A 27,718-nucleotide genomic window follows, 5' to 3' on the forward strand; every position below is an offset into this window, starting at 1 on the left:
GAAGTGTAACTCCCGTCCCTGCTGTTCATCATGGCTGCCGTATGTGCTAGTCTGCACAGTAACGCTCTGCTCGGAGACTGACTCTCCGCTCCTTTAGTGCCTCACATTTACTGTCTTCACCCTGGACATTTCGGCAAATAATCCCGCTTGCATGAGCCCAAACCTCCCTGGTTGTGTTGTCTCAAAATAACGAGCATTCATCAAGCATTTCGTCGGGCCTTAAACACCCCCTTAAAAAGACAGAGAAAAACAGGCAACATTTTATTTCTCCAATGGTCTGAATACACTTTCCGCCTTTATGAACCATGTGTGAGAACTGCGCCGAGCTGCTGGAGGTGCTCAATGAGAGTAAGTCACCTGCATTTTTATTTTTTTGTGAGTGTGTGTTTGTTGTGTTTTTGTAGTTGTTTGCAGCAAGTTGTTAGCATGACTGTTCGAGCATGCGTCTCACTGCCTCACATCAGTGCAGATTTTCACGTTTAATGTTGAATCTTTATCACGCTTGTCAACATGTGCATTTATAAGAGCCCTCAAGCACCATTTGGCTGTCATTATTTGGGTTTTGTTTGATTTTGAGATCTGTTTTATTAACGCAATGCTACCAGAACCTGTTAGCCTCTCATCATTTCAGCATTAAATCGCCAAATCCAGATTAGCAACGAAATCTGTTGTTTATTTTACCCGGAATCACCAGAAAACACTGACGTGTGCGTTGAACATCGGTTTGTTTTCATATGTTTGGAGGCTGATGGGAAGTTGAACTGACATTAGCATTAGCATTAGCAGAAGTGTTTTTGACATTGTCATCCTTTAAAATGCACACAGATCAACATCTGATCACCCCAAACAACCCCGATCGCACTGTAATTCCGCTCGACCGAGTGTTTTATGATGGATGAGGTGATCTGACAGTCGTGATGAGTGTGTTTTTGCAGTCTTTGGCCCGATGATGATGGCTGCCGGACAGAATTTGTGTTTGTGGGCTTTGTTGGATGGAGTGGAGAGAGTGTGTGATGTGTGGATCAATGTGCTTTCTTTGCTTCAGTACTGATGTCTTGGTGTGTGAAAACAGTGACTGATGATATAGCTGATGTGCAGGGATGAGAATACCATATTAAAGTATACTTAACGTATTGGTATGCCATCTTTAATCGTTAAGTGCTGAAAAAACATGGTCTGTTTGTGTAGTTATGATATCAGATGCTGCTTCTGGACAAAACACAGTGCTACTGCTAGATTACCACAGTATTAGCATGATAATACAGTGAAATTAGGCCAAAGTTATGCTGTCAGATGGCATATATGCTGATATATACCATGGTACTGATTGATTTCCACTTTAATTTAGCCAATAGTACTCCAAAGAATACAGTAAAAATTCACATGATGGTGTAAAAAAGTGCTATTACTGTTGCCATGTAATAAATAAGTGTTCAAAAACATGGTATTACAATGAGACCGTATAACCAAAAGGCACAATCCATGTAGTAACATACATGTCCAGAGTCATTAGCATGGTGTTTTTGGTGCTGTTTTGAGACTTATAAGTGAGTTTGCTTTATTAATTCTATCAAATTGAATTTTTGGCCGTCATCCCTCACTGAAGTGTCAGATATTTGCAGCAAAGCCTGAAAGTGTGTCTTTTCTTTTCGGATCATGGATGTCAGGGTTTTTTCTCAAACAACGAGGATGCGTTTTTCAGTCATACACACTTCCGTCCTATAGGGACAGCCGGTTGCTGTCCTAAATGTTGTGGCGTGGTCATGTGATCTGTTTAATGTTGGTTTCCAGCCGTTTGGTGTTCTTGTTTTTGACGGAGGGTAATGAAGTCTAAACGTGTGAATGATTTGATGGTGTGTTTTGTGAGTTCTCGTGAGTGTGTGTGTTTGGCCTTCAGGCATGTCTCGTGTCGTGGTGAGTGGCGGCCCCGTATGCGCATGTGCAGCCTGACATTTGACCTCTCGGACGAGGTGCTGTGTGTAGATAGACAACAGAAACACACCCTTCATTTGTGCGGGTGTTAATCTGGCAGTCTGTTCAGGAGAGATGTTTTCCAGCTTAATGCAGTCTTAAGTGTGTCTGTCTGTGCGTCTGTGTGTGTGTGTGTGTTTGTCTCTCTGTGTGTGTGTCTGTGTGTGTTCAGGAGGGATGTTTTACAGCTTAATGCAGTCTTAAGCGTGTTTGTGTGTTTTTGTCTGTCTATGCGTCTCTCTCTCTCTGTGTGTGTGTGTGTGTGTTTGTCTGTGTGTATGTCTGTGTGTGTTCAGGAAAGATGTTTTACAGTTTAATGCAGTCTTAAGTGTGTGTGTGTGTGTGTGTGTGTGTGTTTGTGTTTGTCTGTGCCTGTGTGTGTGTGTGTGTGTGTGTTCAGAAGAGATGTTTTCCAGCTTAATGCAGTCGTAAGTGTGTGTGTTTGTGTGTGTGTGTGTGTCTGTCTGTCTGTGTGTGTTTGTGTGTGTGTGTTTGTCTGTCTTTCTGTGCATTTGTCTGTGTGTCTGTCTTTGTGTGTGTGCGAGTGTCTCTCTTCCTTTGTGTATTTTTATGTGTGTTTGTCTCTCTTCCTCTCAGTGTGTGTGTGTACTATGTGTATGTCTGTTCCTCTGTGTGTTTGTGTGAGTGTGACTCTCTTCCTCTGTGTGTGTGTGTGTGTGTGTGTGTGTGCGTGTCCTGTCTGTGTGTGTGTATGTTTGTGCGTGTGTGTGTGTGTGTGCGTACACTCCCTGTATTTGTCAGCAGACATCTGTTTATGCACACTCTGTAATTTGACATTTTCTGAAGGGTCAGATGTAGGGTTGGGTATCGTTTGAATTTGAACGATTCTGATTCCGATTCCGATTCCTTGTTTCGATTCCAGTTCCTAACGATTCTCGATTCCGATTCTTTTAAGAGGCAGGGTCAAAAAAAGTTTAGCTAACCTTGCTAACCAACGGCCTTTCTGAAGGAAACAATCCTTCTGTAAAAATACTCCTTTTGTCACAAATTTTGCATTTTGCCGAGATTTCGTTATTTTTAGAAAAGTGAAGCCACACTTTGGATCACCGACGTAAGCTACTCATGTTCGACTCGCGTGGTTATGCCAACACTTCCGGTAGACGCTTCTTCATTGGTGGTGTTCAGCGGTTTCTTCTTCAGCTCGGCGGACTGTGAATATCGAAACTAGGAATCGAAATTTTTACTTTTGAACGATTCCGGGAAAAACGAAAAGTTAGTCTCGGTTCCAATCGATACTCGATTCTCGATACCCAACCCTAGTCAGATGCCGTCAGACGGTCAGTCTCGGTCACTAAACCAGTTTTGCCAGACATCATAAAAACTCATGAATCGCATCGCATTTTAACTCTGTGTTTTAAAAGAACAGCTCTTGTCCTTCGGTACGGAGCAGTTCTCCGTTGACGCTCCAAACCTGTAAGACCTTGATTTAAGACGATTTAAACTGTTCACACTGACCCTTCAATGTTCAAAGAGGTCGAAAAATGCTCTATAAATTTAGCCAAACGTCGTGTGCGCTTTGTTCGAAGTCTTCTGAAGTCACGTGAGGATTTGTGGGAGGAACAGACCAAATTTAAGGAGTCATTTCCTGAAAATCTTCCTCTCTATCCAAGCTCTTGTTTTGCATATTCAAACTTGCTTCATTTCAATTGGTCACAAGAAAACGCCAGTTAAATCCAATCGTTTTCTCTCATAACTTGTTTTTGTAATCCAGCACACACTTTATGCTGCATTTTCTGGATCCGTATGGAAAAGAGCAGCATGAACATTCTTCGAAATGTTTTCATTATTTTCCACAGATCATTAATTTTTGAGTGAATTATTCTTATGAGTCAGTAAGGGTTGGGGGTTTTTTCTCCTGAAAAGCACCTAATAATCTAATTCATTCATTCAGTCTGTGTGTGTGTGTGTGTGTGTGTGTGTGTGCTGTTCCTTTTTTATTTCTTTTTTTCTGTGCTTTTGTGGTTTTTAGCTTTCAGAATAACGGCTTTGATAACGGATCCTCATATCAAACTGTTTCTCAGCCGACATCAACACAATGCCCTGAATTGTTACTCTAGAAAAAAAGACAGGAAAGCCGTTTAATAGAAAGAAAGAAAGAAAGAATGAAATAAAATCTCATGTAGGTCAGGGCTAACCAGCTGCTTGAGTGAACTTTACTACCCCAAGGTAGCATTCCCAAGTCCAGCAACTCCCTTGTTGCCGTGGAAACCAATAATTGTGCTGTGTGTGTGTGTCTATGGGACAAGGCACTTAAATGGATGTTAAGGTAATGCAAATGAGAATGTCATGTGATCGTCTCTGTACTGTAAAAATTGTTAAAAATACACTAGCTTGATTTTAAGTTTTAAACAGTAAAAATAAATGTAAATGTACTGTTTTTTTACGTTTATAATTACTGACAGCCATCTTAAAAACACATGTGGTAGAGAAAGAAAGCCAGTTCATCACGGGTATCAGAAGTAAACGCTAATATATCAAAGGTGCACACAAACACAACGAACACCATAATGGTGACTACAGTAATAATATGCTGTAATCATTCATTAGATGCAGCTTGAAACATCGTTATTTCAACCAAAAACCATCAAACGTCAGACGTAATCGAGTTAATTTACATTTTTTTCACTTTATATTATTTGTAATGATCTTTTCACTTCCAAAAACTGTACATTTAACAGTGTTGTACTGTAAAATCACGTGAAATCAACGATAGTTTTCAACTTACCGTTAACCAGTTACAGTCTTTTACCTTTCAAAGTATGACTTTTTTTTTTCTTCATACATAGTTTATATATATTCTTTCTTTTTGTATTGTATCATTAATGCTCTTAATGACTTTTTTTTGTATTCTGTGTAAGTTGTGTTTTAGTTTTTGTGCTTGTGTTTGTTGTGCGTCTCTAACACTGATCTGCTCTCAGACACTCCCAGGACCCTGTAGCCACTTCATTAACGGTTTTCTTCTCTCTCTCTCTGTGTGTGTGTGTGTGTCAGTCTCGGATGCAGACAGCTCAGACGGCCTGCAGCTGAAGAAGGAGCATGCCTTAAGAGTCTTCGCTTACATCAGCACATGGACACAGAGGTTAGCTCTCCTCAAACATGCTCTTCCTTCACTCGCTCATTCATTTCTTTTACACTTTATTTAGTCAATATTTTTACACAAACTTACCTATTGCATTCAAGATTTTCTTTTGGAAAAATGTAAAAAACAAACATATTGTATTATTTTCTTACTTTCTCACACATTCTTTCATTCATTCAATCAATAAATCATTCCCACTGTTATTCACTGATTCATTCATTCATTCAATCACTGTCTTAATTTATTAATTAATTCACTCAATCAATCATTCCCACATTCACTGATTCACTCAGTGAGTGAATGCGAACGAATCAATGAGCGACTTGGTGAGTTAATCGGTGAGTGAATATGAACAAATCAATGAGCGATTCAGTGAGTGAGTCAATGCGAACGAATCAATGAGCGACTTAGTGAGTGAATGCGAACGAATCAATGAGTGAATCGGTGAGTGAATGCGAACGAATCAATGAGTGACTTAGTGAGTTAATCGGTGAGTGAATATGAACAAATCAATGAGGGATTCAGTGAGTGAATCAGTGAGTCAATGCAAACAAATCAATTAGTGACTTAATGAGTTAATGCGAACGAATCAATGAGTGAATCGGTGAGTGAATACGAACAAATCAATGGGCGATTCAGTGAGTGAATCGGTGAGTCAATGCGAATGAATCAATGAGCGACTTAGTGAGTGAATGCGAACAAATCAATGAGTGAATCGGTGAGTGAATGCAAACGAACCAATGAATGAATCATCGTTTATTCATTCACATTCACTCACCGATTCCCATTCGGGACAGGACCTTTTTGTGCTGAATTTGGGAGGAATCTGTGTAACACGTGTGTTGGTAGCTGTTATATTAGCCAAAATGTTTTTGAAGGTGGAACTATAAAACGATGACGGCTGGTTCTCTCTGTGTTGGTTTGCAGGCAGTGTCTGTGCTGTTTTAAAGAATACAAGCACCTCGAGGTGTTCAGCCAACTGGTTTATGCCCTCATTAACTTGGTCATCGCCCAGGTAACCAACCTTAGGGACCGCCTACGCAGTGGCCATGGCAACAGTAGGACTGAGGGGGTGGAGCCTGAATGGGGCTCCGCCCAGCCACAGCCGTCGCCCAATGAGGACGAGCCTCTGAATGTGGAACGGGACTCTGCTGATGAGGACGGTCCGGGGGAGGATGGTGATCAGCACAAGAACCAAAAGCAGGGGGTCAAACCGGACCCTCAGCCCAGGCTCGGCGATCCCGCGGCGGGCGAGAGCGGCAACGAGAGCGGCCTGGACCTGTTTGCGTCCTGGAGCACAGAAGACCAGGAGAAACTGCTGCTGTGTGCTGCCAAGATCTTCCAGATCCAGTTCCCGCTGTACACGGCCTACAAACACAACACACACCCCACTATAGAGGTAATACATACTCGTGTGTGTGTGTGTGTGTGTGTGTATATACAACGCTCTGTGTTTCAGAAGTGTTTTCCCGAGGCATTTAAAGTCTGCATTAACCGGAATATTAACCCTTGTGCTGCATTAGATTTTTAACACCGTTGAGTGCATTAAGGACCAAAAATGGCCACATATTAAATATTGCCTAAAATATTATATATTATTATTATTTTCCACTTTTACCAAGTTAAATCTTTTAACCAGCATCAGTCCTCATCATAACTACCAAAAATGTATTCAATTTCAGGATTTTAACCCTTTAATTACCAGTTTTGTTTGCGAAACCATCGATTTGTATAAGAGGAAAAAACACAAAAATTCAATTATTTTCAATAAACTAAATGCAAAGAGAAAACTTTAGATTTGGATTATCACATGTCCCACTTTGCAAAAAATCCCACTTAGCGCGTTAGAGACCAAAAATGGCCACCTATTAAACATTGCCTATTGCCTAAAATAAGGTGCATTTCCACCCATAGGGAATAAATATGTAGTGACGTCATCTGGTGGAATACACTATATAATGCAAATATAATGCTTTTGCTTCAAAATGAAAGGATGTTTGTGCAAAAATCATGTTTCATGTATTACTGACAGCCTCAGATTTAAACAACGTTTTAATGGGTTTCAATGGGCCATTTTTGGTCTTTATGGTGCTGAGTGTTACTATTTGATCTACACAGTGTGTGTTATACATATTTTGCAAAATGGGATCACATTTTTTACATGTATCCAAAAAGTCACAATTTTGCCAAATTTCATACCATTTGCATTAAAACAGCCAAAATGGTCAAAGAAATTAAACTGCAAACGACCAAAAATGTCCCTAATGCAGCATAAGGGTTAAATGAGAAAAATAAGGGGCGTGGCTTGTTTTTTTCCTCTGGGAATTGATTGGATAGAAGAAAACAGGCGTTCCATTTGCTGTCAGAGATAACGAATAAATTAGAGATTGCGAATATTAGGTACCACTGGAAAAATATGCCATCACTAATCCCAAAATAGATATTTTTTGTGCTTTTTTATGAGATAAATTTGTCATGGATTTATTTTTTCAGGTTTTTGTGCGGCTGGGCCGGGTGTACATGACACACAGTCAGTGTAATTGAATATTTGAAGGATTAAATACACACCATGTGCATGTTTCTGATCAAGTTCCCAAATTATATCTTTATTCTGATTGAAAACAAACTGTGTGTTTCCTAAATTCATCATTGTTGTCAGTACCAAGTACGTGTGCTCATTTCCAGTTTATCAGAAAAAAAAATGCACTATGGAGGTTTTTAATGACGTTTTTGAGGTAAAACACAAGCATTATGCACTTTATATAGCACTTTATAGTCCTCCAGTTAGTACTTTGTAATTCCTGGAGGATTTGGGTGAACTGAATAACCTCAACACACAATAAAAACTGTGTTCTGTGGTTTTTGTAGTCGCTCACTACTGGTTTTATGTGGATATCTCTCTTTTTTTAATATCCATTTGTTGGTTTTGCCCTCAGGATATTTCGGCGCAAGAGAGCAATATCCTTGGCTCCTTCTGTGATATGAACGTAAGTCTCTCTCTCTCTCTCACACCCACACACACTCTCTCATGATGATGGGCTTGATTGCACCGTTTAGAGATGATTTATGAGCTCGGTAGATGCTGAGTGGACGCTGCAGGACTGGACTCACCGACACTGACTTTGAGACGACTAGGTGTGGCTTGTGTGTGAAAGTACGGGATGTTCTTGGTTTAGACGTTTCTTGGCGGGATTCATCCGCTCCCATAAACCATAACAGCTTTTAGTGATTAAAGTTAAGCTATTCGTCATTGAAACTCTATGTAAGAATGCCTTGAAGTCTAATAAATGAGGAGAGATGTCTTTGTAGTCTGGAAATATTGCTGCCTGCAACAGTTTTATTTCAAAAATCAATTAATCTGTGGATTGTTTCTCATAAGTTTGGGTTAATGTTAGAAAATATATTTAATAAATAAACCTTTAATAATAAATATATGCAAACAAATTACACCATTCACAAATAATTAGTGAAGCCACAAAATAGTTAATGTATAATAATGGTTTATTATTAAAAATGATATTTGTATATTATATTATTCATAATTATGATTAATTGCATTGTTATTTATAAGTATAGTAATAAAAACTAGGGCTGTCAAACGTTTAATTGCGATTAATCGCATCCAAAATAAAAGTTTGGGTTTGCATAATATATGTGGGTGCACTGTTTATAGTTATTTTATAAATATGAATAAACACACATGCTTTAAGAAATATTTTCACGTATATACTGTATATAGATTTATATAAATATTTTATATATAAATAATATTTTTTTCTTAAATATACATGCGTGTGTGTATATATACAAAATAACATTATATTAATAAAACTATATTTATAATATATAATTACCATTTATAACATATAAAAATTTCTTATATTATATTAATAGTAATATTTTGAGTAGATCATGTCTGGTTTTCATACACATATTTTATTAATTACATTATTAATAATAATTATATTATAATTGTAATAGGTAATAGTTTATGTCTGGTTTTAATACCTATAAAAGTTTTTATATTAATTATATTATTATTAAACAAATTGCTCTTAATAATAATTAGAGGTAATAGGTCATATGCGGTTTTCATACTTATTGTAATATATTATTATTAATAATTATGATTCATTTCATTGTTATTAATCAGAATTATAGTATAATTTTAACAGGTTTAATCTGGTTTTCATACATATGTTATAGTCATAATTTTGATTACTCACATAATTTATTAATAGTACTTATTATATTTAACAGGTTACAGGTTGTCTCTAGTTGTCATACCTCATGTTTTCTATATTTAATGTGTTATAGTTATTTACTAATTTATGTTTAGTCATAAGAATAACTGAGAACTTATTTTGGGCTTATGAATCACAAGCTAAATACATTTTTGAGCAAATAATTTGTGAAATCTATTTTTATGCAGAATTGATTTGATTTGAGCTCATTTTAAAGCCCAATCTTTGATCTGTTGATGAAGACAGTGTTTGATTGTGTGTGTTTCAGGACGTGGAGGTTCCTCTGCACCTGCTGCGATACGTGTGTATGTTCTGCGGGAAGCACGGCCTCTCTCTGATGAAGGACTGCTTTGAGTTCGGCGCTCCCGACACTCTCCCCTTCCCCATCGCTCATGCCTTCATCACCATCGTCTCTAACGTGAGTCCGGCCGCTGCCAACCCCAGTCTGGCTTGTGTTTGACCGCTGACCAATCAGGTGTTTTTCTCTGTGTGTACAGATCAGAATATGGTTGCACATTCCCGCTGTGATGCAGCACATCATCCCTTTTCGCACTTACGTTATCAGGTAAGAGTGCGTTTCTAAACTGATCTGAAAAGTGTACAAGTGTTAATATGTGTGCAGAAATATCTGCATCTAATCAATCGTGACGAGACGAGCAAGACGGAGGCAGGGCAGAATCAAAGTACTCTTCGAAAGAGCGCTGCCGCCCGCCAAGAGTCTGCGCTCGGTTCAGTTGCTAGGAAGAGCATCCCTCACCATGGCAACAGTCGCCACGGTTCTCCTCACATGACCTTGGGGGAGCCAGACGGCTGAGAGAGCCGGTCATGTGACTCGAGCCAGACCGGATTAGAGAGAGAGAGAGAGAGAAAGAAATAAAATTATATTTTAAGATTTATCATACACGCACACATATATAAATAATGCACATATCACATAAATATTGATCCACCTAGAAAAATACAATCATCCCAAAATTATTAGATTATATTCTTAATATATATTATATTATATTGTCGTGTATGTGTGTATACACACACACACACAACACATAATATAATATATACTAAGAATATAATCTAATCATTTATGATATAATATAATCATTTATTATTCATTACCAAAAGTAATCCCATCTCAAAATTACAAAATTATTATATTAATTATAAATATATATATATATATATATATAAAATTAATTAATTATATATATAGATTAAATTACAGTAATATGTGCATTATATTATATAGTATTATTATATAATTATGTTGTATTATATTTTTAATAGATGTATTATTTTATTTTCATTATATTATTATTATTATTATATTTATTTATCTACCTTAAAAAGTAATCCCAAATAAAAATGATTATTATATTTTAACATTATATTAAATAGATTATATTAAATCTCAATACTATATAAATATTCATCCACCTAGAAAAAACTATCGTCCCTATATTATTTTATATCATATTCAAATCTACACATTTATATATAATTAAATTTTCAATTAATATCATAAAATGCATTTTTTTTTTATTGAACGTACATTTTCATAGATTTACAAAAGAAAAGCAGACTGAAAATCATACAGCTATTATGTATTACATTATTAAACTATTAAACGGACACATTTAATTGATTAAAATTTTCACTTTCTGAGGTTTTTAACATTCGGTGTAAACCGAGCTTTGGCTATCTCTCTCTGCCTTAAAATGAAAACTCAGACGTGCTGATCTTGAATCTCCCCTGTATGACGTCATACGGGGGAAAGGTTACCTCCCCTTTCTCTGCTTTGCCCGCCCTGAGAATGTCTCTCTCTCTCTCTCTCTCTCCAGGTATCTGTGCAAGCTGTCGGATCAGGAGTTGCGTCAGAGCGCGGCGCGTAACATGGCCGATCTGATGTGGAGCACGGTGAAGGAGCCGCTGGACAGCGCGCTGTGTTTCGACAGAGAGAGTTTGGACCTGGCCTTCAAGTACTTCATGAGCCCAACGCTCACCATGAGACTGGCCGGACTGAGCCAGATCACGGTACGAGGCGCACACAAAACTCAAACGCCCTTTCCCCATTGAATCCAGTCTGTAACTGCTCAAGTAGACATCAGATTGAGCTTGCTCTCGATGGGGGTTTCCCGACTATTAAGACGGTCGTAAGAAATTGGTACTCTCACACATTTTGGCCACGACGAGGCGTTTCTGAAAAAGTTCACGACCGCAAATTGTGTGCATGTGCATCAAATTTCATGCTTTTATGAAAAAGTGAACATTAGGGCTGGGGAATAAATATCGATTTCTCGATGTTAATCGATTCTCATTTTTACGAACCGATATCGATTCTTAAATCTCAAGAATCGATTAGTCATCCTGTTTCATTTGAATGAATGGGACGTTGTATCGCGGCTGCGCGCATCCAAAAAAATCGCAGTAATCTTTGTCCTTTTGTTACAAAGTCTCAATTTTCAAATTACGTCCATTTTCTTTAGAAATTCAAAAACATAAATAAGGTTTTGGCGTGAGATCGCTCTGGCTCAGCTCAAGAGAAGCAGCAGCGCTGATCTCTCTTCCGGCTTAATGATACCAGTCACAGCGCCAAATAAACATGAATGAGCATCTGAAAGTGTGTTAAAGATAGAGTACAACTTATCCAAATCCGTATCATGTCACATTGATTCGCTCAATCAGCATTTTAACCGTGGAAAGACGTCCACATCCAAACAATGTCATGCATCGTCATATTTACCTCAGAAAACCCACATAAACTTGTTAGTCAGATAAAAAAAATAACTCTAGAGAGGAGCATTTTGCTAAATATATACACCATATTACATATGCGTTATAATCTTAATGTTCTTCAATATTAAATGCATTTTTGAATAAATCTGGCAAGTTGACAGCCACCATTTAAATGTTTATATAATCTTCTTATTATAAAAATAAATAAAAGTGTAATTTAAGTGTTTTTATAGCTACAAAACAGTTCATTATTACCTTCATAACAAAGCCTAGTAGGCTACAACTAGACTCCCATAGTTTACAGCATTAGTTGAGAGATTTGATTTCCTTGAGAAAATTTGCCATTTATTGGAACTGATATCCAAAATAATCAATATCGAATCGAATCGAAATCGAATCGAATTGTGAAATTTGTGTCAATACCCAGCCCTAGTGAACATAGTATTCACATAATTCACATATCGTAATTGAGCATTCGCAGCGAGGGCTCCTAAACTAGGGAAGAGTGACCCTGTTGAGAAATGATCATCATAAAACGCACTTTTAATATTTTTCGAGGTCTCCTGTGTATTTTTAGTTTTTGTGTATAGCTCTTCATTCATGAATTTAACGTTGTTAATAAATGTGTTTTCGGTAGAATCAGCTGCACACCTTCAATGACGTGTGCAACAACGAGTCGCTGGTGTCCGACACCGAGACGTGAGTGTTTTCGACTCCACTGCCGTTAGTAGTTCAGTCGAGCTGGACGTCCGTTGACATGTTTGTCTGATCCCGCAGGTCGATAGCAAAGGAACTCGCCGACTGGCTCATCAACAACAATGTTGTGGAGCACATCTTTGGACCAAATTTGCACATCGAGGTGAGGAGACGTTTGGCTCGTGTTTATCCTTGTAGTGTTTTGGCTCTCATTGCTTCTGATTGTGTTTGTATTGTTCCTGCTGTAGATCATTAAACAGTGCCAAGTGATCCTGAACTTCCTGGCAGCCGAGGGCAGACTGAGCACTCAACATGTGGACTGTATATGGGCCGCCGCTCAGGTACACACACACACACACGGTCTCTCTTTTCGGCCTTTGTGACTCGTTTATTTGCCTCGTTAACTCGGTCTCTGTGTGTTCTGTAGCTGAAACACTGCAGTCGCTACATCCACGACCTGTTCCCCTCGCTCATAAAGAACCTGGACCCGGTTCCTCTGCGGCACGTGCTCAGTCTGGTGTCAGGGCTGCACCCCAGCGCACACACCGAACAGGTACGCCGATTGATGATTCGTGATGAACATTAACTCGCTCGTTTGAGCTCTCACTCTCATACATTGGTGAGTTTTGAGACTGTGTACTGAGCCGTCCTGCGTGTGGTTCGCAGACGCTGTATTTGGCGTCCATGTTGATCAAGGCCTTGTGGAATAATGCCCTGGCTGCCAAAACTCAGCTGTCCAAACAGAGCTCCTTCGCCTCCCTGCTCAACACCAACATTCCCATGGGCAACAAGAAAGGTGCGTGGCCTCTGCTTTCTGATGTTCATCATGCCACGGATTTAAGATTGATCTCCAGTTGGCCTTGTTGAATGCTAAATGTGGATTCTGTTCACAAAATACTGAATTAGACACTGAATTCTTATTGTATTCAATTTAGGTCAGTGCACTAATAAATCAACCAGAGGGCCATATTTAGTCATTTGCCTTTTATGGCAACAAATTATTAATTCTTTTATTTATTTAGCCACTATGGCTAAGATAATGCTATTTTATTTATTTATTTTGTCACTATGGCTAAGATAATGCTATTTTATTTATTTATTTTGCCACTATGGATAAGATAATGCTATTTTATTTATTTATTTTGTCACTATGGCTAAGATAATGCTATTTTATTTATTTATTTTGCCACTATTGCTAAGATAATGCTTTTTTATTCATTTATTTTGCCACTACAGTTAAGATAATGCTATTTTGTTTATTTATTTTGCTACTATGGCTAAGATAATGCTATTTTAGTTGTATTTATTTTGCCACCATGCCTAAGATGATGCTAAAATGATATTTTATGTATTTATTTTGCCACTATGTCTAAGATAAAGCTATTTTATTCATTTATTTTGCCACTATGGCTATAAACATCAGTTTACACTATCTTTACCCCAGGTTCTCCTGCAGGAAGCCCAGAGAGCAGCGACAACAGCGACACGCATCACAGTGGAGGAAGTGACATGGAGATGGACGAGCCAATCATGAGCAGCGGAAAGCGAGGGCAGCAGAGGCTGTCGGACACAGAGGTAACGCAAATATCCATCTGAACACCAGAGGGCGTCTCACATACGATAACATTCCAGGAAATCCCTACCGCTGTAGCTGAATAAACAGAAGATTGAAACGCTTTGATTAATTAAACATGACTAATAAACACACGACCGCCTTATTCTGTGTGTGAAGCCGCATCATCTCACAGAAGGATGAGCTCATCTCTCATGATGGAGTGAGTTTGGAGTAAAGCATGTTATTAAAAGTTGTCTTATGTGCCGCTTTTTCAAATGCACGTTATCAGTGACTCAAACTCACAGCGCTTTCATACGGAGCAGCGTTTACTGAGTCGTACATCAATGACAAGCTGCGCGTAGAAAATTATCACAGCCTTTGCGCTTTCATAATCACAATATGCTAAATCGGTTTAATGTAAATTGCGATTAATCGCGCAGCGCTAATGTAGGTGTTTTCTGCTATTCTAGGAGTCTCTGCAGGGCAGCTCGGACGAGACGGCTAACAGCGGCGAGGAGGGCAGCAGCAGCGGACGCAGCGAAGCCTCGAGCAACGAGGCCGGCTCCAGTCGAGCCAGCCAATCAGCAGGCAGCCCTGGCAGCGAGATGCACTCCGACGACATGGCTGACAGTGAGGCCTTGAAGGAGGAAGAGGAGGAGGAAGAAGAGGAGGATGACGACGAGGACGATGACGAGGACGATGAGGACGACGAAGACGACAGACCCGCCGTCCCCACCGAGAGCAGTCCGCAAAAAGAAACCCGAGAGCCTTCTGCGTCAGAGATGCGCAAACGCAAAGCCGGCGAAGCCCTCGGAGAGGTTCAAGGTCCTCCAGAGCGTCCCGGCATTCCCGTCTCCGGACTTCCCAAAACAAAATCCATCCCTTTCACTCCGGAAGCAGCCGCCATCATGGCTGCCTCGTCTTCCTCCCTCAGGCTCCTTGAACCCTGCTCTTCTTCATCGTTGTGCCTGGAGGGAACGTCGGGAGAACAGGCTGATCCCTCCTTACATTCCCAATCCCAGGATCCCCAGCAGGGCGGCCCGGAGATGGACTCCTCCGGTTCCCAGGAGCCGTCATGCATGCCTCGGCCGACGGACTTCCTGACGGAGGCCATGGGCAACGAGTTCTTCAACTGCAGGCGTTTCATCAGCCCTCAGCATCACCATCATCACCACCACCATCATCATCATCACCAACATGATGGGTGAGGCTCCCTTTCAAATGTGTTGTTGACGTTGTTGAGCTCCCTAAAACTCTGCATTATGGGATTGGGATCTTACAGAGGACCTATTAAGTCTTGATTTTGTTTTTAGGGTTTTCACGCTTGAATGTGTCTCCTCCCAGTCTGTCAGTAACGCTCTGTTAGTTCCTGTCTCTATGAAGCCCCTCCTTCTGAAAAGCACACTGTGCTCTGATTGGTCGGCGGGACCAATATTTTGTAACTGCTTCAAACTTGTTTTGGGAACTTCTAATGCAACTCGACCTGACCTCGCTTCTTTTTTTGCGTATGTCTCGGGCTAGGATTATTTAAATGAGGAATATTGTGACGTGTTTGTCCCTGAATATAAACTCAAGACTACAATGGAGGCGTTTCAGGGAGTTACACTGATATTAGAGCCTGACCGATATTATTGGCCGATATTACTGTACGTTTACACCGCCACCGGCGAGAGCGTCAAAGTGGCTGGAAGTCATTCATTTTCATTGAGAGCCGGCGGTGAGCTCCGGCGAGAGCGGCGCGTTTCGGACGGCGAGAGCGGCGAGCAGAGTTGAAATCAGTTCAACTTTATGGTAATAAGCAATGACGCGGTTCGGCGGCAACCGGTGGCAACCAATCGGAATGTAGAAGTGCTCCGTTTGAGAGAATCCCAGAGAACGTAGTCCTGTAAACTTTGGTTCCGGCCACATTAGTTCCCAAGCAAAATAGAAGAGGTTGATAATTTGAATTTGATAAGAGGGCGTGCAAAACTATTTATAGGCAAGATTTTCGTGCTAGAACACAATTTTTTTTTAGCGAGAATGCAAATTATAATAGCACTTAACCATGAACACACAAGCCACACCACACACATATGGCTTTTAATTTGTTTATTTCGTTAGCAAACATGTCACTATAATTTTAAAGTTATTTCCACCGATCAATTTTCTGCAAAAATAACGACTGACATGCTTGTTTGCTTTGTGGCCCCTTTAAATACCGTTTCCCCCCCCCCCCACGCATTCGATCTACGTCAGAGCATCAGAGCATCCACGAATCTTTCCACAGCGTCGTTAACAGAGCGGCAAGAGCGAATTTTGCCGCTCTCGCCGGCGGCGGTGTGAACGTACGGTTAGGCATTTTCTAAACTATCGGTATCAGCAGTTATAATGGCCAACGAATGAATATTTCAAAAATAAAATAAAAAAAAAAACCCGGAGGAAACACGCTTGAACCATGTCATGAGTGTTGGAGTTGTATAGTTTGTCCACCAGAGGGCACTCTACACCGTCCCTGTTGGCAACACTCTTGAGTTGGTCACGATACATAGATTGCTTGAATAACAATTAAAAGAACATCCCCATCAGTTCTCTTAACTCAAATAAGCATGACTATCATGTCCAGTTTTGCCGCAGTTCGATAAGCTGAGAGTGAAGCGGAATTAGCTAGTAATAGTTACGTTACGTTGTTACAGTGTAGTTGACTGACAGTCCTTTTAACTTTTGACAATGTGACTGAAGTATTTCTTTAATAGCGCGTGACAGTTATAGCAATGAGACGGATCATCTCTCCTTGGCCTGTTATATTGAAAATATAGCTAAATTGCTAAACCATTGCTAAATTATGGCTCATCATAGACTAGCTAACCACAAAGCTGGCTAATGCCACTGTCATCAGTCTGTTCTGTTGTGACAATAAAAGAAACAAGTTTCTTTTTAAAATGCATGATCATATTATTTTAGTCAAAACTCATAAATAACTTCAAATAACTAATGTTAGGGAAATCTCTTAATGTTTTGTTGCACGTTTCTGAAATAAAAATAAAAAATATCGGCCGATATATCGGATTTTAAATCGGTATCGGCCTTCAAAATCCTTTATCGGTCGGCCTCTAACTGATATAGACACTGATATATAGAATAACTTTATGCTTTTGTAATTTTGCAGACCTTTTTCAAGCTCAAAAAGCAACATCACACACTAAAGTTGAAAAAGTTGCCTTAAATTGCTGGCTATGTAGACGGCTCTCTAGGTTTCGGCTCAGAGTAGAAGTCTGCAAACCCGCGGCACAACGCAGGATCTCTGGGACGCGTCCCAACAGTGCAGCGCGGGACTAGTTTGTGCTAGATGAATGGGTGTGGGAGGGAAGATACTGATATATGTGTGGGAAATGACTCATGGGCTCCCATAGTACTAATAATAGCACCGCACAGGTCTGTCACTGGAGATCTAAAGCGGTGTGTGCAGTGTTGTAGTACTCGAGACTCGGACTCGTCTCGGTCTCGAGACCATATTTTAATGGTCTTGGTCTTGTCATGGATGTGCATTTGGACTCGGAATTGACTCGTACTCAAACATTTTTTTTTTTAGGACTCGGAATTATTCCCGAGTCCACTCGAGTTCAATTCAAAATATTTATCATGATTATTAATGTATGTTAATAAAATATTTCTTTAAATTGATTGACACGCCCAGTGATTGGTGATTTTCTAGTGCGCAACTGCGCATGACAAATTGTAATAAAATTACTTTTAACACCACCTACTATGTGGCCTTTTTACCCTAAACTGATCATATTTTTTAAACTCTAAGTAAATTCAGTAAAAAAAAAAAAGGATTTCTCTAAGTAAATAAAAGTAAATTAGGTAATCAACCCTCACTGGTCTCGGTCTCGACTTGGAATCGACCGTCTCTGGACTCGGACTCGACTCTCTATGGACTCGGTCTTGACTCGGACTCGACTCTCTCTGGTCTCGGTCTAGACTCGGACTCGAGTGAGGTGGTCTCGACTACAACACTGGTTGTGTGTGTGGAAATTGGAATTAGAATAGAATTTAACCGGAATGGGACGGAAAAATCCGCGTAGACCTCTTTCTATGGGCTTTTGTGGGTGGGAACGGGACAAAACGTGAAAGTTTCGGGCGGGAGCGAGATAACGTCGTTTTGGCGGGAACAGCACTGAATCGAATCGCAGAGCCATTGTGTTTTCTGCTAACACACTCACTCTCTCCGCAGTCACATGGTAGAGGACATGCTGAGCGCCGATGACGTAAGCTGCAGCAGTTCCCAAGTCAGCGCCAAATCCGAGAAGAACATGGCAGATTTTGACGGAGAAGAGTCCGGATGTGAGGAAGAGCTGGTCCAGATCAACTCTCACGCTGAGCTCAGCTCACACCTGCAGCAACACCTGCCCAACCTGGCCTCCATATACCACGAGCACCTGGTGCAAGGTACACACACACTCCTCAGTGAAGCGCGCCACTTAGGGGTGGGGGAAAAAATCGATTCTCGATGCATCGCGATGCGGACGTGGACGATCCTGAATCGATTCACAAATGTCAAAAAATCGATATGTATTTATAATAACGTAATATTGACGGAACGCGAAAGACGGAACTCTGAAGCGCGGAAGTGCAGTGGCGGGACCGTCTGTGGCGTGCACATAACAGAGATGAGATGGCACGCGAGATCCAAACACTTTCCTTGTTAGGTTAAAAGCTGACGTGTGGAAATATTTTGGCTTCTGAAGTTGAAGGGGGAAAGGAGCTGGACAAGAGCCGCACTAGTTGTACGCTTTGTGGAATAAAACCAACGACGGAAACACGACAAATATGATAAGCCATATGACACCTTTCCAGCCAGAGGAGGAAAAACACTCGGCTGCACCAGTCGTTATATTATTTATTTACTACAAGTATATGCTCCTAGTTCAGGCACACATTTATTTTCCTGGTCCTTCTTTGTAATGTTAATAAAATATATTGTGCATTAATTCTATATGGGTCATTACTTTGTAATTTTAAAGAAAATTATTTATAGTCACACACACAAAAGATTCAGATAATCGATTTGTAACATTATAAATGTCTTGTACTTTAACTTTTGATCAACTTAATTTATCCTTGATGAATAAAAGTATAGATTTCTTTTTTCTTTCGCCCAAAAAATTAAATAAAAATTCTTACCGACTCCAAACATTTGAACGGTATTGTTTAATGTTACAAAAGCTTTCTATTTCAGATAAATGCTGTTCTTTAGAATTTCTGGGTGATTCTCTGAATCGGGTGCCCTTCAAGTCCCCCAAACTTGCTTCAAATATTTTCAATTGAAGGAAATCTCAAAATACATTTTAATGCTGTCAATTAATAGAACCAGGTGCATTTGCATTATAATGCAACACAATTGCTTTTGAAAAAAAAAATTAAAGTTAATAAATTTAGTAGACAAAGTAGTAGACAACAAGCATGTTTGCATGTCCCCACTAACCATCATTATATTTTCACTGAATATCAAACAAATACAAAGTCCAATTAATACCAAAATGTTGCTGCTGCTAATATAATCATATGTTGATCTAGTTTATTTTCGTTTACTGTTGTGAAATGGAAAATCAATAATCGGTAATCGAGAATCGTTAATAATCGAAAATCGACTGTAATCGAATCGGGACTTCAATAATCGTAATCGAATCGAATCGGGAAATCAGACAGATTAACCACCCCTAGTGTTCATCTACACACAAGCGGGATTTCAGAGTCTCGGAGCAGCACCACACAATCTCCATTAGGGCTGGGTAATAAATATCGATTTCTCGATATTAATCGATTCTCATTTTTACGAACCGATATCGATTCTTAAATCTCAAGAATCGATTAGTCATCCTGTTTCATTTGAATGAATGGGACGTTGTATCACGGCTGCGCGCATCCAAAAAAATCGCAGTAATCTTTGTCCTTTTGTTACAAAGTCTCAGTTTTCAAATTACGTCCATTTTCTTTAGAAATTCAAAAACATAAATAGTGTTTTGGCGTGAGATCGCTCTGGCTCAGCTCAAGAGAAGCAGCTGATCTCTCTTCCGGCTTAATAATACCAGTCACAGCGCCAAATAAACATGAATGAGCATCTGAAAGTGTGTTAAAGATAGAGTACAACTTATCGAAATCCGTATCATGTCACATTGATTCGCTCAATCAGCGTTTCAACCGAGGAAAGACGTCAGTTAAACAGCTTGTAATCAATGTCATGCATCGTCATATTTACCTCAGAAAACCCACATCAACTCGTTAGTCAGCTAGAAAAAATAACTCTAGAGAGGAGCATTTTGATAAATATATACACCATATTACATATGCATTATAATCTTAATGTTCTTCAATATTGAATGCATGTTTGAATAAATCTGGCAAGTTTTTATGACAGCCACCATTTAAATGTTTATATTTCATATAATCTTCTTATTATAAAAATAAATAAAAGTGTAATTTAAGTGTTTGTATAGCTACAAAACAGTTCATTATTACCTTCATATTAGGCTAATGAAGTCTATAGGCTACAACTAGACTCCCATAGTTTACAGCATTAGTTTAGAGATTTGATTTCCTTGAGAAAATTTGCCATTTATTGGAACTGATATCCAAAATAATCAATATCGAATCGAATTGCAAGCTTGTGAATTCGAAATCGAATCGAATTGTGAAATTTGTGTCAATACCCAGCCCTAATCTCCATCACTACAAAATCGCTTATAACCCAGCAAGCAATAGCCGTCTAGGTTTACTAGAACGATATAGTCTGACTATGAGCCAAAATAATGTCGTTTTTGCCAAAATAACTTTGTCTGTATGACATTCCATCATATTATCCAAGTCAACAGTGGCATTAGGTAAAAAGGCATACAAGGCATTCGGTTTGTCTTGTTTTAGCCTAGACGTCTGGGCTGTGTCTTTTGAATGCACAATTGCTTGCTGGGAACAACAACACCGCCCCAACTGTCTTCCCAAATCTCTTATGAGAATCTTTTATAAATCTGTTGTCAATAGAGAAGCTTTAACGTCTTTTCCATCAAAAAAAAAGCTGTTTTAATATTTGAAAGCATCGAAATGAACATAAATCTTAGTATTGTAATTTCAGTCAACTTTTACACATAGGAAACAAAGTAATACGACAGTGAGACACTGAGTTAATTTAATCAGACCAAAGTCACATGATCATTTTAATCCGATGTTTGTTTTTTCTAATTGTCCTCTCCAGGTCCGTCGGTGCACAAACATCAGTACTCAACCCACGCGGTGACTGACATCAACCTGGACAACGTCTGCAAGAACGGAAACACTCTTCTGTGGGACCTAGTCCAGGACGATAACGCGGTATGTGTGCTTCACAGCGGACTATCTGAAGCGTTTCGTGTGTAGATTGCGATTCTCATGTTGTCATTGTGAGCAGATCCACCTATCGGAGGGCTTGATCAATGAGGCGGAGAAGTTGCTGTGCTCTCTGGTCTGCTGGTTCACTGACCGTCAGATCCGCATGCGTTTCATCGAGGGCTGTCTGGAGAACCTCGCCAACCACCGGTGAGGCCGTTACAGAGCTGGATGAAACTGCTGAAGAGGTTCGGTCTTCTGGCGGAGATGTTTGACCGTTGTGTGTGTGTGTGTGTGTGTGTGTTCATCAGGTCGGTGGTGGTGTCCTTGCGTTTGCTGCCGAAGCTCTTTGGGACATTCCAGCAGTTCGGCTCCAGCTATGACACTCATTGGATTACCATGTAAGAGAAACGTCCAATTAATAAGATTAGAGGACAAAAAAATGAATTAAAATGACAAAAACACAGGAAAATTACTTAAACCGATAATATAAACACAGGCTTTCAATTCAAAATATTCGTAAATATTATGATAGTACGCCCCATTTAATAACTGTTGCTATGTCCGTTGAGCCACGAGCTACTTTTCATATGAAACAAAGTCTCAACTTTCAAATTTGGCCTTTTTTTAAAAGAAATCTTAAACAATAAATACACTTTCGTCTCTTTAATCATGTCGTGACAGATCGCTCAGTTAAAGCTGCTCGTGAACCGATCATTTCTTTCTTCTAGTTCATTTATAGCATCAAATAAACATGAATGAACATCAGAAGGAATGTTGAAAGACATCAGTACATAGTTTTTCCACAGGCGTTTCTGACTGGCGGATTCGGCAGATTATGATTGGTCAGATCGCCTGTCAATCAAACTCCCTGTGAAGGGTGAAGTGGAACTTGGATTAGTTTACAGATGTTTTTGAGTGAGTAAATGTTCATATTTTCTTTGTGTGTGTGTGTGTGTGTGTGTGCTGCAGGTGGGCGGAGAAGGAGCTGCACATGATGAAGCTCTTCTTTGATGATCTGTTACACTATATCCAGGACGTGAGAGAGCAGTGTCACAAATTCGCTCTGTAAGTCTGGGTGTTTGTCTATATTTCTGTATTACGTGTTAGAGTCGGTAAATTTTGTTGTTTGCTGGTCTCTTCTGCTCACCAATACTGCTTTTAATTGATCAAAAACACTGTAGTATTGTGAAAAATAGGGCTGTCAAACGATTAATCGCGATTAAACGCATCCAAAATAAAAGTTTGTGTTTACATAATATATGTGGGTGGACTGTGTATAATTATTATGTATATATATAAATACACACACATGCATGTATATTTAGGGGAAAAAAATTCTTTATATATAAAATATTTGTATTTATATATAATATAAATTATATATAAATCTATATACACTAAATACATGAAAATATTTCTTAAATATATACAAGCATGTGTGTGCATTTATATACATATATATATATATATATATATATATATATTAGGGCTGTGCAAAAGTTAATTGCGATTAATCGCATCCAAAATAAAAGTCTGTGTTTACATAATATATTTGTGTGTGCTGTATATAATTATTTTGTATATATAAATACCTATGCATGCATGTATATATTTAAGAATTATTTGCGCTTAAATTCTGTATATATTTATAAATACATAATCTATATTATATAAATATAAATATTTTATATATGAATAACACATTTTCTTAAATATATACATGCATGTGTGTGTATTTATATATACAAAATAATTATATACAGCACACACCAATATATTATGTAAACACAGACTTTTATTTTGGATGCGATTAATCGCAATTAATTTTTGCACAGCCCTAATATATATATATATATATATATAAAATAATTATACACAGTGCACCCACATATATTATGTAAACACAAACTTTTATTTTGGATGCGATTAATTGTTTGACAGCCCTAGAAAATTATTACAATTTAACACGATTGTTATTTATTTGATTGTATTTTAAAATGTAATTAATTTCTGTGATCAAAGCTTAATTTACAGCATCGTTACTCCAGTCTTCAGTGTCAATTGATCCTTCAGAAATCAATTATCAATGTTGAAAACAGTTGTGCTGCTTATATTATTTCTATGGAAACCACGATATATTTTTTACAGGATTCTTAGATGTATAGGAAGTTCAAAAGAACAGCATTTATTTAAAATGTATAACATCACAAATGTCTTTCCTGTCACTTTTGATGAACTAAATGTGTCCTTTCTGAATAAAGTGAGTGTTTAACATCATACAAACGTGTCTCAGGTACAGTCACAGCGCGGAGGTGCAGGTGCGTCTGCAGTTCCTCACCTGTGTGTTCTCAACGCTCGGATCACCTGACCACTTCAGTGAGCGTCTCTCTTTATCCCTCACACATCGCTGCATGTGAGAATTGCTCTGTAACCATGCGAATATCCTGTGTGTGTGTGTGTGTCAGGGTTGAGTCTGGAGCAGGTGGACATCCTATGGCACTGTTTAGTAGAGGACTCTGAGTGTTACGACGACGCCTTGCACTGGTTCCTAAACCAGGTCCGCAGTAAAGACCAGCACGCGATGGGCATGGAGACATATAAACATCTCTTCCTGGAGAAGGTCTGGCCAGCTTATAGTTAAACCCTAACCTTTACGCACCATGAGAATGAATCTTTCATCACCTGATTCTCGCCGTCTCTCTCTTTCTCAGATGCCTCAGCTGAAGCCGGAGACGATCAGCATGACGGGACTTAACTTGTTTCAGCATCTGTGTAATCTGGCTCGTCTGGCCACCAGCGCTTATGACAGCAGCTCCAACTGCGAGGTTTGATGCAGCGAATCTCCAAATCTCTATGGTTCGTCTGGATATGTTCTTCTTTCTGACCCCTCTCGCCCTCTCTCTCTCTCTGTAGTTGTGTGGTATGGATCAGCTGTGGGGAATCGCGTTGAGGGCTCAGTCTGCAGACATCAGTCGAGCTGCGATCCAGTACATCAACTCCTATTACATCAGCGGTCAGTGCACAACAAACTCTTGCGTGTATTGGAGAATTCATAAACATTCAATGTTTACAGTTTTATAACCTCTCATATTTAGAATAAATGCTGGAACAAACATTATTGCTCTCAATTATTTTACTAGAGAGATGTTTTGATTGTGTATTGGATGGATGAATGATATATAGATCGATGGATGGATGGATGGATGCAGGATAAATAGTTCTATGGATGGATGAATAAATAGATGGATAAATAGATGGACGGTTAGATGGATGGATAGAAAAGCGGATGGATGGATGGATAGAAAAGCGGATGGATGAATGGATGGGTAATTAGATGAATTGATGGTTGGATGGATAGATAAATAAATAGATGGATGGTTTGATGGATATAAGGTGGATGATGGATGGATAGAAATATAAAAATATGGATGGATGGATGGATGGATTGATAAACAGATTAATGGATGGAAAGAAATATAAAAATATGGATGGATGGATGGATAAACAGATTAATGGATAAGTAGATGGATGAATGAATAGATGGACAAATAGATGGGTGACTGAATGGATGGATAATTAGATGGATGGTTTGATGGATAAATACATGGGTGAATGGATGGATAATTAGATGAATGGTTGGATGGATAAATAGATGGATGAATGAATGGATGGATAATTTAAATGGATGAATGAATGGATGGATAATTAGATGGACGTTGGATGGATTTATAGATGGATGTAGGATGGATGAATGAACAGATGCATAAATAGATGGATGAATGAATAGATGGATAAATGGATGGGTGAATGAATAGATGGATAAATAGATGGATGAATGAATAGATGGATGGTTGGATGGATAAATAGATGGATGAATGAATGAATAGACAATTAGATGGCTAGTTGGATGGATAAATAGATGGATGTTTGAATGGATGGATTATTAGATGGACGGTTGGATGGATAAATGGATGGATAGAAAAGCGGATGGATGGATAATTAGATGAATCAATGGATGGTTTGATGGATAAAAGGTGGATGATGGATGGATTGAAAGTTAACAATGTGGATTGATGGATGGATGGATAACAGTCTGCCCTAGTGTAGTTTATGATGATTGTCCTTTTTGTATTCTGAGTTATGAGTGTGTAATGAGTGTGTGTGACCGCAGGTAAAACGGGTCTGGAGAAGGAGCAGGAGTTCATCAGTAAGTGTATGGAGAGCTTGATGATGGCGTCTGCTAACCTGGAGAAAGACGCCCACTCCAGCCTCACCATCATCGAGAGAGGACTTCTGCTGCTCAAAACGCACCTGGAGGCCTTCAGACGCAGGTACACACACACACACACACACACTGGAAGAAAACCATGCATACATGAGAAATTCACGTTGACATTGGTGGTCACATTTATGACCTTTACCCTGTAGAATAGCACAGTTATGGCATTTACTTATGTCTAAACTCACTTATTGAGTGTGTGTGTGTGTGTGTGTGTGTGTGTGTGTGTGTGTGTGTTTTCAGGTTTGCGTATCACCTGCGTCAGTGGCAGATCGAGGGGACGGGCATCAGCAGTCATCTGAAAGCTCTCAGTGATAAACAGTCTCTCCCGCTCAGAATCGTGTGTCAACCGGCAGGACTCCCTGACAAGGTTCACCTTCATCATCATCATCATCACTATTGCTCAAACATCAAGCTAAGTTTAATAAAGCTTTCTTCATGAACGTGCTGATTCTCATGTTGTGTGTGTGTGTGTGTGTGTGTAGATGACGATCGAGATGTACCCTAGTGACCAGGTGGCTGACCTGAGGGCAGAGGTCACGCACTGGTACGAGAACCTTCAGAAGGATCAGCTCAGCCAGCAGGCGCAGCTGCAGGAGTTCGGCCAAACAAGCCGGCAGCAGGACTTCCCAGGTGCACACACACACACACACACACACACACACACACACACACACAGAAAACACATGTGCTCTATTGACTGGTGTCTGAACCAATAGTATATTGCACACAAATGCTGTTCATTTAAAATGTCTGTTTATCTGTCTGTCTGTCTGTATGTTTGTTTATCTATCTGTCTGTCTGTCTGTCTGTATATCTATCTATCTATCTATCTATCTATTAGGGGTGCACGATATTGACAAAAATGTGATATTGCGATATCGATAATGAATATTGCGATATCGATATTAATTTCGATATTTTTAAACGGATGTAAAACTACAAAAGTTATTGGAAAACGCATCAAAAAAAGATTAATAAATAAAACAAATAAATAAAAGTTTTCTTATAACATAATATTTATTTCAACTGACAGTCATATTGGACTGGTACAGCATTAATATATATAATAACCATGTCTACAGAACAGGACATGTTACTAGTTGTGTACACTAAAGTGTAAAAGATAATAAATAAATAGCAAGTCTACAGAACACACTATGCAACATAAACGCCACTATATGTGTTTTCTTTGACCGGATAATATTAGCTATCTGATCGTGAAAAGAGGTGTAAATGCCCTGTGAAACGCATTCGTGACGTATTTGAATCTAATCGCTCAAACCACTTCAGGAGGCGGTCTGGGCCGCATTTCAGTCGAAACTGGACAAATGTAAATGCCTCTCGTTGTTGAAGCAACATATGTAAAATGTACTCCTTCCAAAAACGCTAAAAATGAGAACGTTACAGGTCATGTTATGGCCAGATGACGCCGCGCGCGACTGCAACACGCATCACAGGGGATGAGCAGCTGAACGCGCAAACTATCGCAAATCAAAGTGAAAGTAAGTCGCAGACGCTTTTCACAGTTATCTTCATTGAAAGTAAATAAACGAACTGATCTTATTTTACCTGATGATCGTAAAATGCAGCCCATAACTGTTGCTTTCGGTGACGTGCACTCCATTAAATCTGCATATAGCGTGGGAATTGAAGATCGTATTTTGATAAATCAGATAGCTATCCGATCAGTGAACACGCATGAAGTTGCCAGGTGGACCGTGGCCTGATGTTTACTTATGCGCTGGTGTGCGCGTCGAGCCGGCAAGTGTGTGTGGGACTGTGTGGTAGGAGAG

The 27,718-nt window shown here is 39.3% G+C and overlaps 1 protein-coding gene across 2 annotated transcripts in view; it reads left to right on the forward strand.

Moving 5' to 3' along the window:
* The window catches only part of usp34 (ubiquitin specific peptidase 34), a 61,993-nt gene continuing 34,275 nt past the window's right edge, over nucleotides 1–27,718 (forward strand). For both annotated transcript variants that reach the window (XM_039685422.2, XM_089131957.1), the window contains exons 1-26: nucleotides 1–348; nucleotides 4,984–5,071; nucleotides 5,999–6,470; nucleotides 8,008–8,058; nucleotides 9,584–9,733; nucleotides 9,813–9,880; nucleotides 11,157–11,349; nucleotides 12,689–12,750; nucleotides 12,829–12,910; nucleotides 12,996–13,088; nucleotides 13,175–13,300; nucleotides 13,414–13,543; nucleotides 14,192–14,322; nucleotides 14,773–15,506; nucleotides 18,516–18,730; nucleotides 21,531–21,646; nucleotides 21,723–21,850; nucleotides 21,952–22,041; nucleotides 22,613–22,708; nucleotides 23,937–24,019; nucleotides 24,109–24,263; nucleotides 24,355–24,468; nucleotides 24,557–24,656; nucleotides 25,815–25,974; nucleotides 26,166–26,292; nucleotides 26,408–26,555. In XM_039685422.2, the coding sequence (XP_039541356.2) occupies nucleotides 306–348; nucleotides 4,984–5,071; nucleotides 5,999–6,470; nucleotides 8,008–8,058; nucleotides 9,584–9,733; nucleotides 9,813–9,880; nucleotides 11,157–11,349; nucleotides 12,689–12,750; nucleotides 12,829–12,910; nucleotides 12,996–13,088; nucleotides 13,175–13,300; nucleotides 13,414–13,543; nucleotides 14,192–14,322; nucleotides 14,773–15,506; nucleotides 18,516–18,730; nucleotides 21,531–21,646; nucleotides 21,723–21,850; nucleotides 21,952–22,041; nucleotides 22,613–22,708; nucleotides 23,937–24,019; nucleotides 24,109–24,263; nucleotides 24,355–24,468; nucleotides 24,557–24,656; nucleotides 25,815–25,974; nucleotides 26,166–26,292; nucleotides 26,408–26,555 (3,955 nt within the window). In that variant the 5' untranslated portion in view covers nucleotides 1–305. The remainder of the gene's footprint in view (nucleotides 349–4,983; nucleotides 5,072–5,998; nucleotides 6,471–8,007; nucleotides 8,059–9,583; nucleotides 9,734–9,812; nucleotides 9,881–11,156; nucleotides 11,350–12,688; nucleotides 12,751–12,828; nucleotides 12,911–12,995; nucleotides 13,089–13,174; nucleotides 13,301–13,413; nucleotides 13,544–14,191; nucleotides 14,323–14,772; nucleotides 15,507–18,515; nucleotides 18,731–21,530; nucleotides 21,647–21,722; nucleotides 21,851–21,951; nucleotides 22,042–22,612; nucleotides 22,709–23,936; nucleotides 24,020–24,108; nucleotides 24,264–24,354; nucleotides 24,469–24,556; nucleotides 24,657–25,814; nucleotides 25,975–26,165; nucleotides 26,293–26,407; nucleotides 26,556–27,718) is intronic.

The sequence above is a fragment of the Pimephales promelas genome, chromosome 6 (assembly GCF_988280905.1).
Source record: "Pimephales promelas chromosome 6, fPimPro1.hap1.1, whole genome shotgun sequence".
Taxonomy (NCBI): domain Eukaryota; kingdom Metazoa; phylum Chordata; class Actinopteri; order Cypriniformes; family Leuciscidae; genus Pimephales; species Pimephales promelas.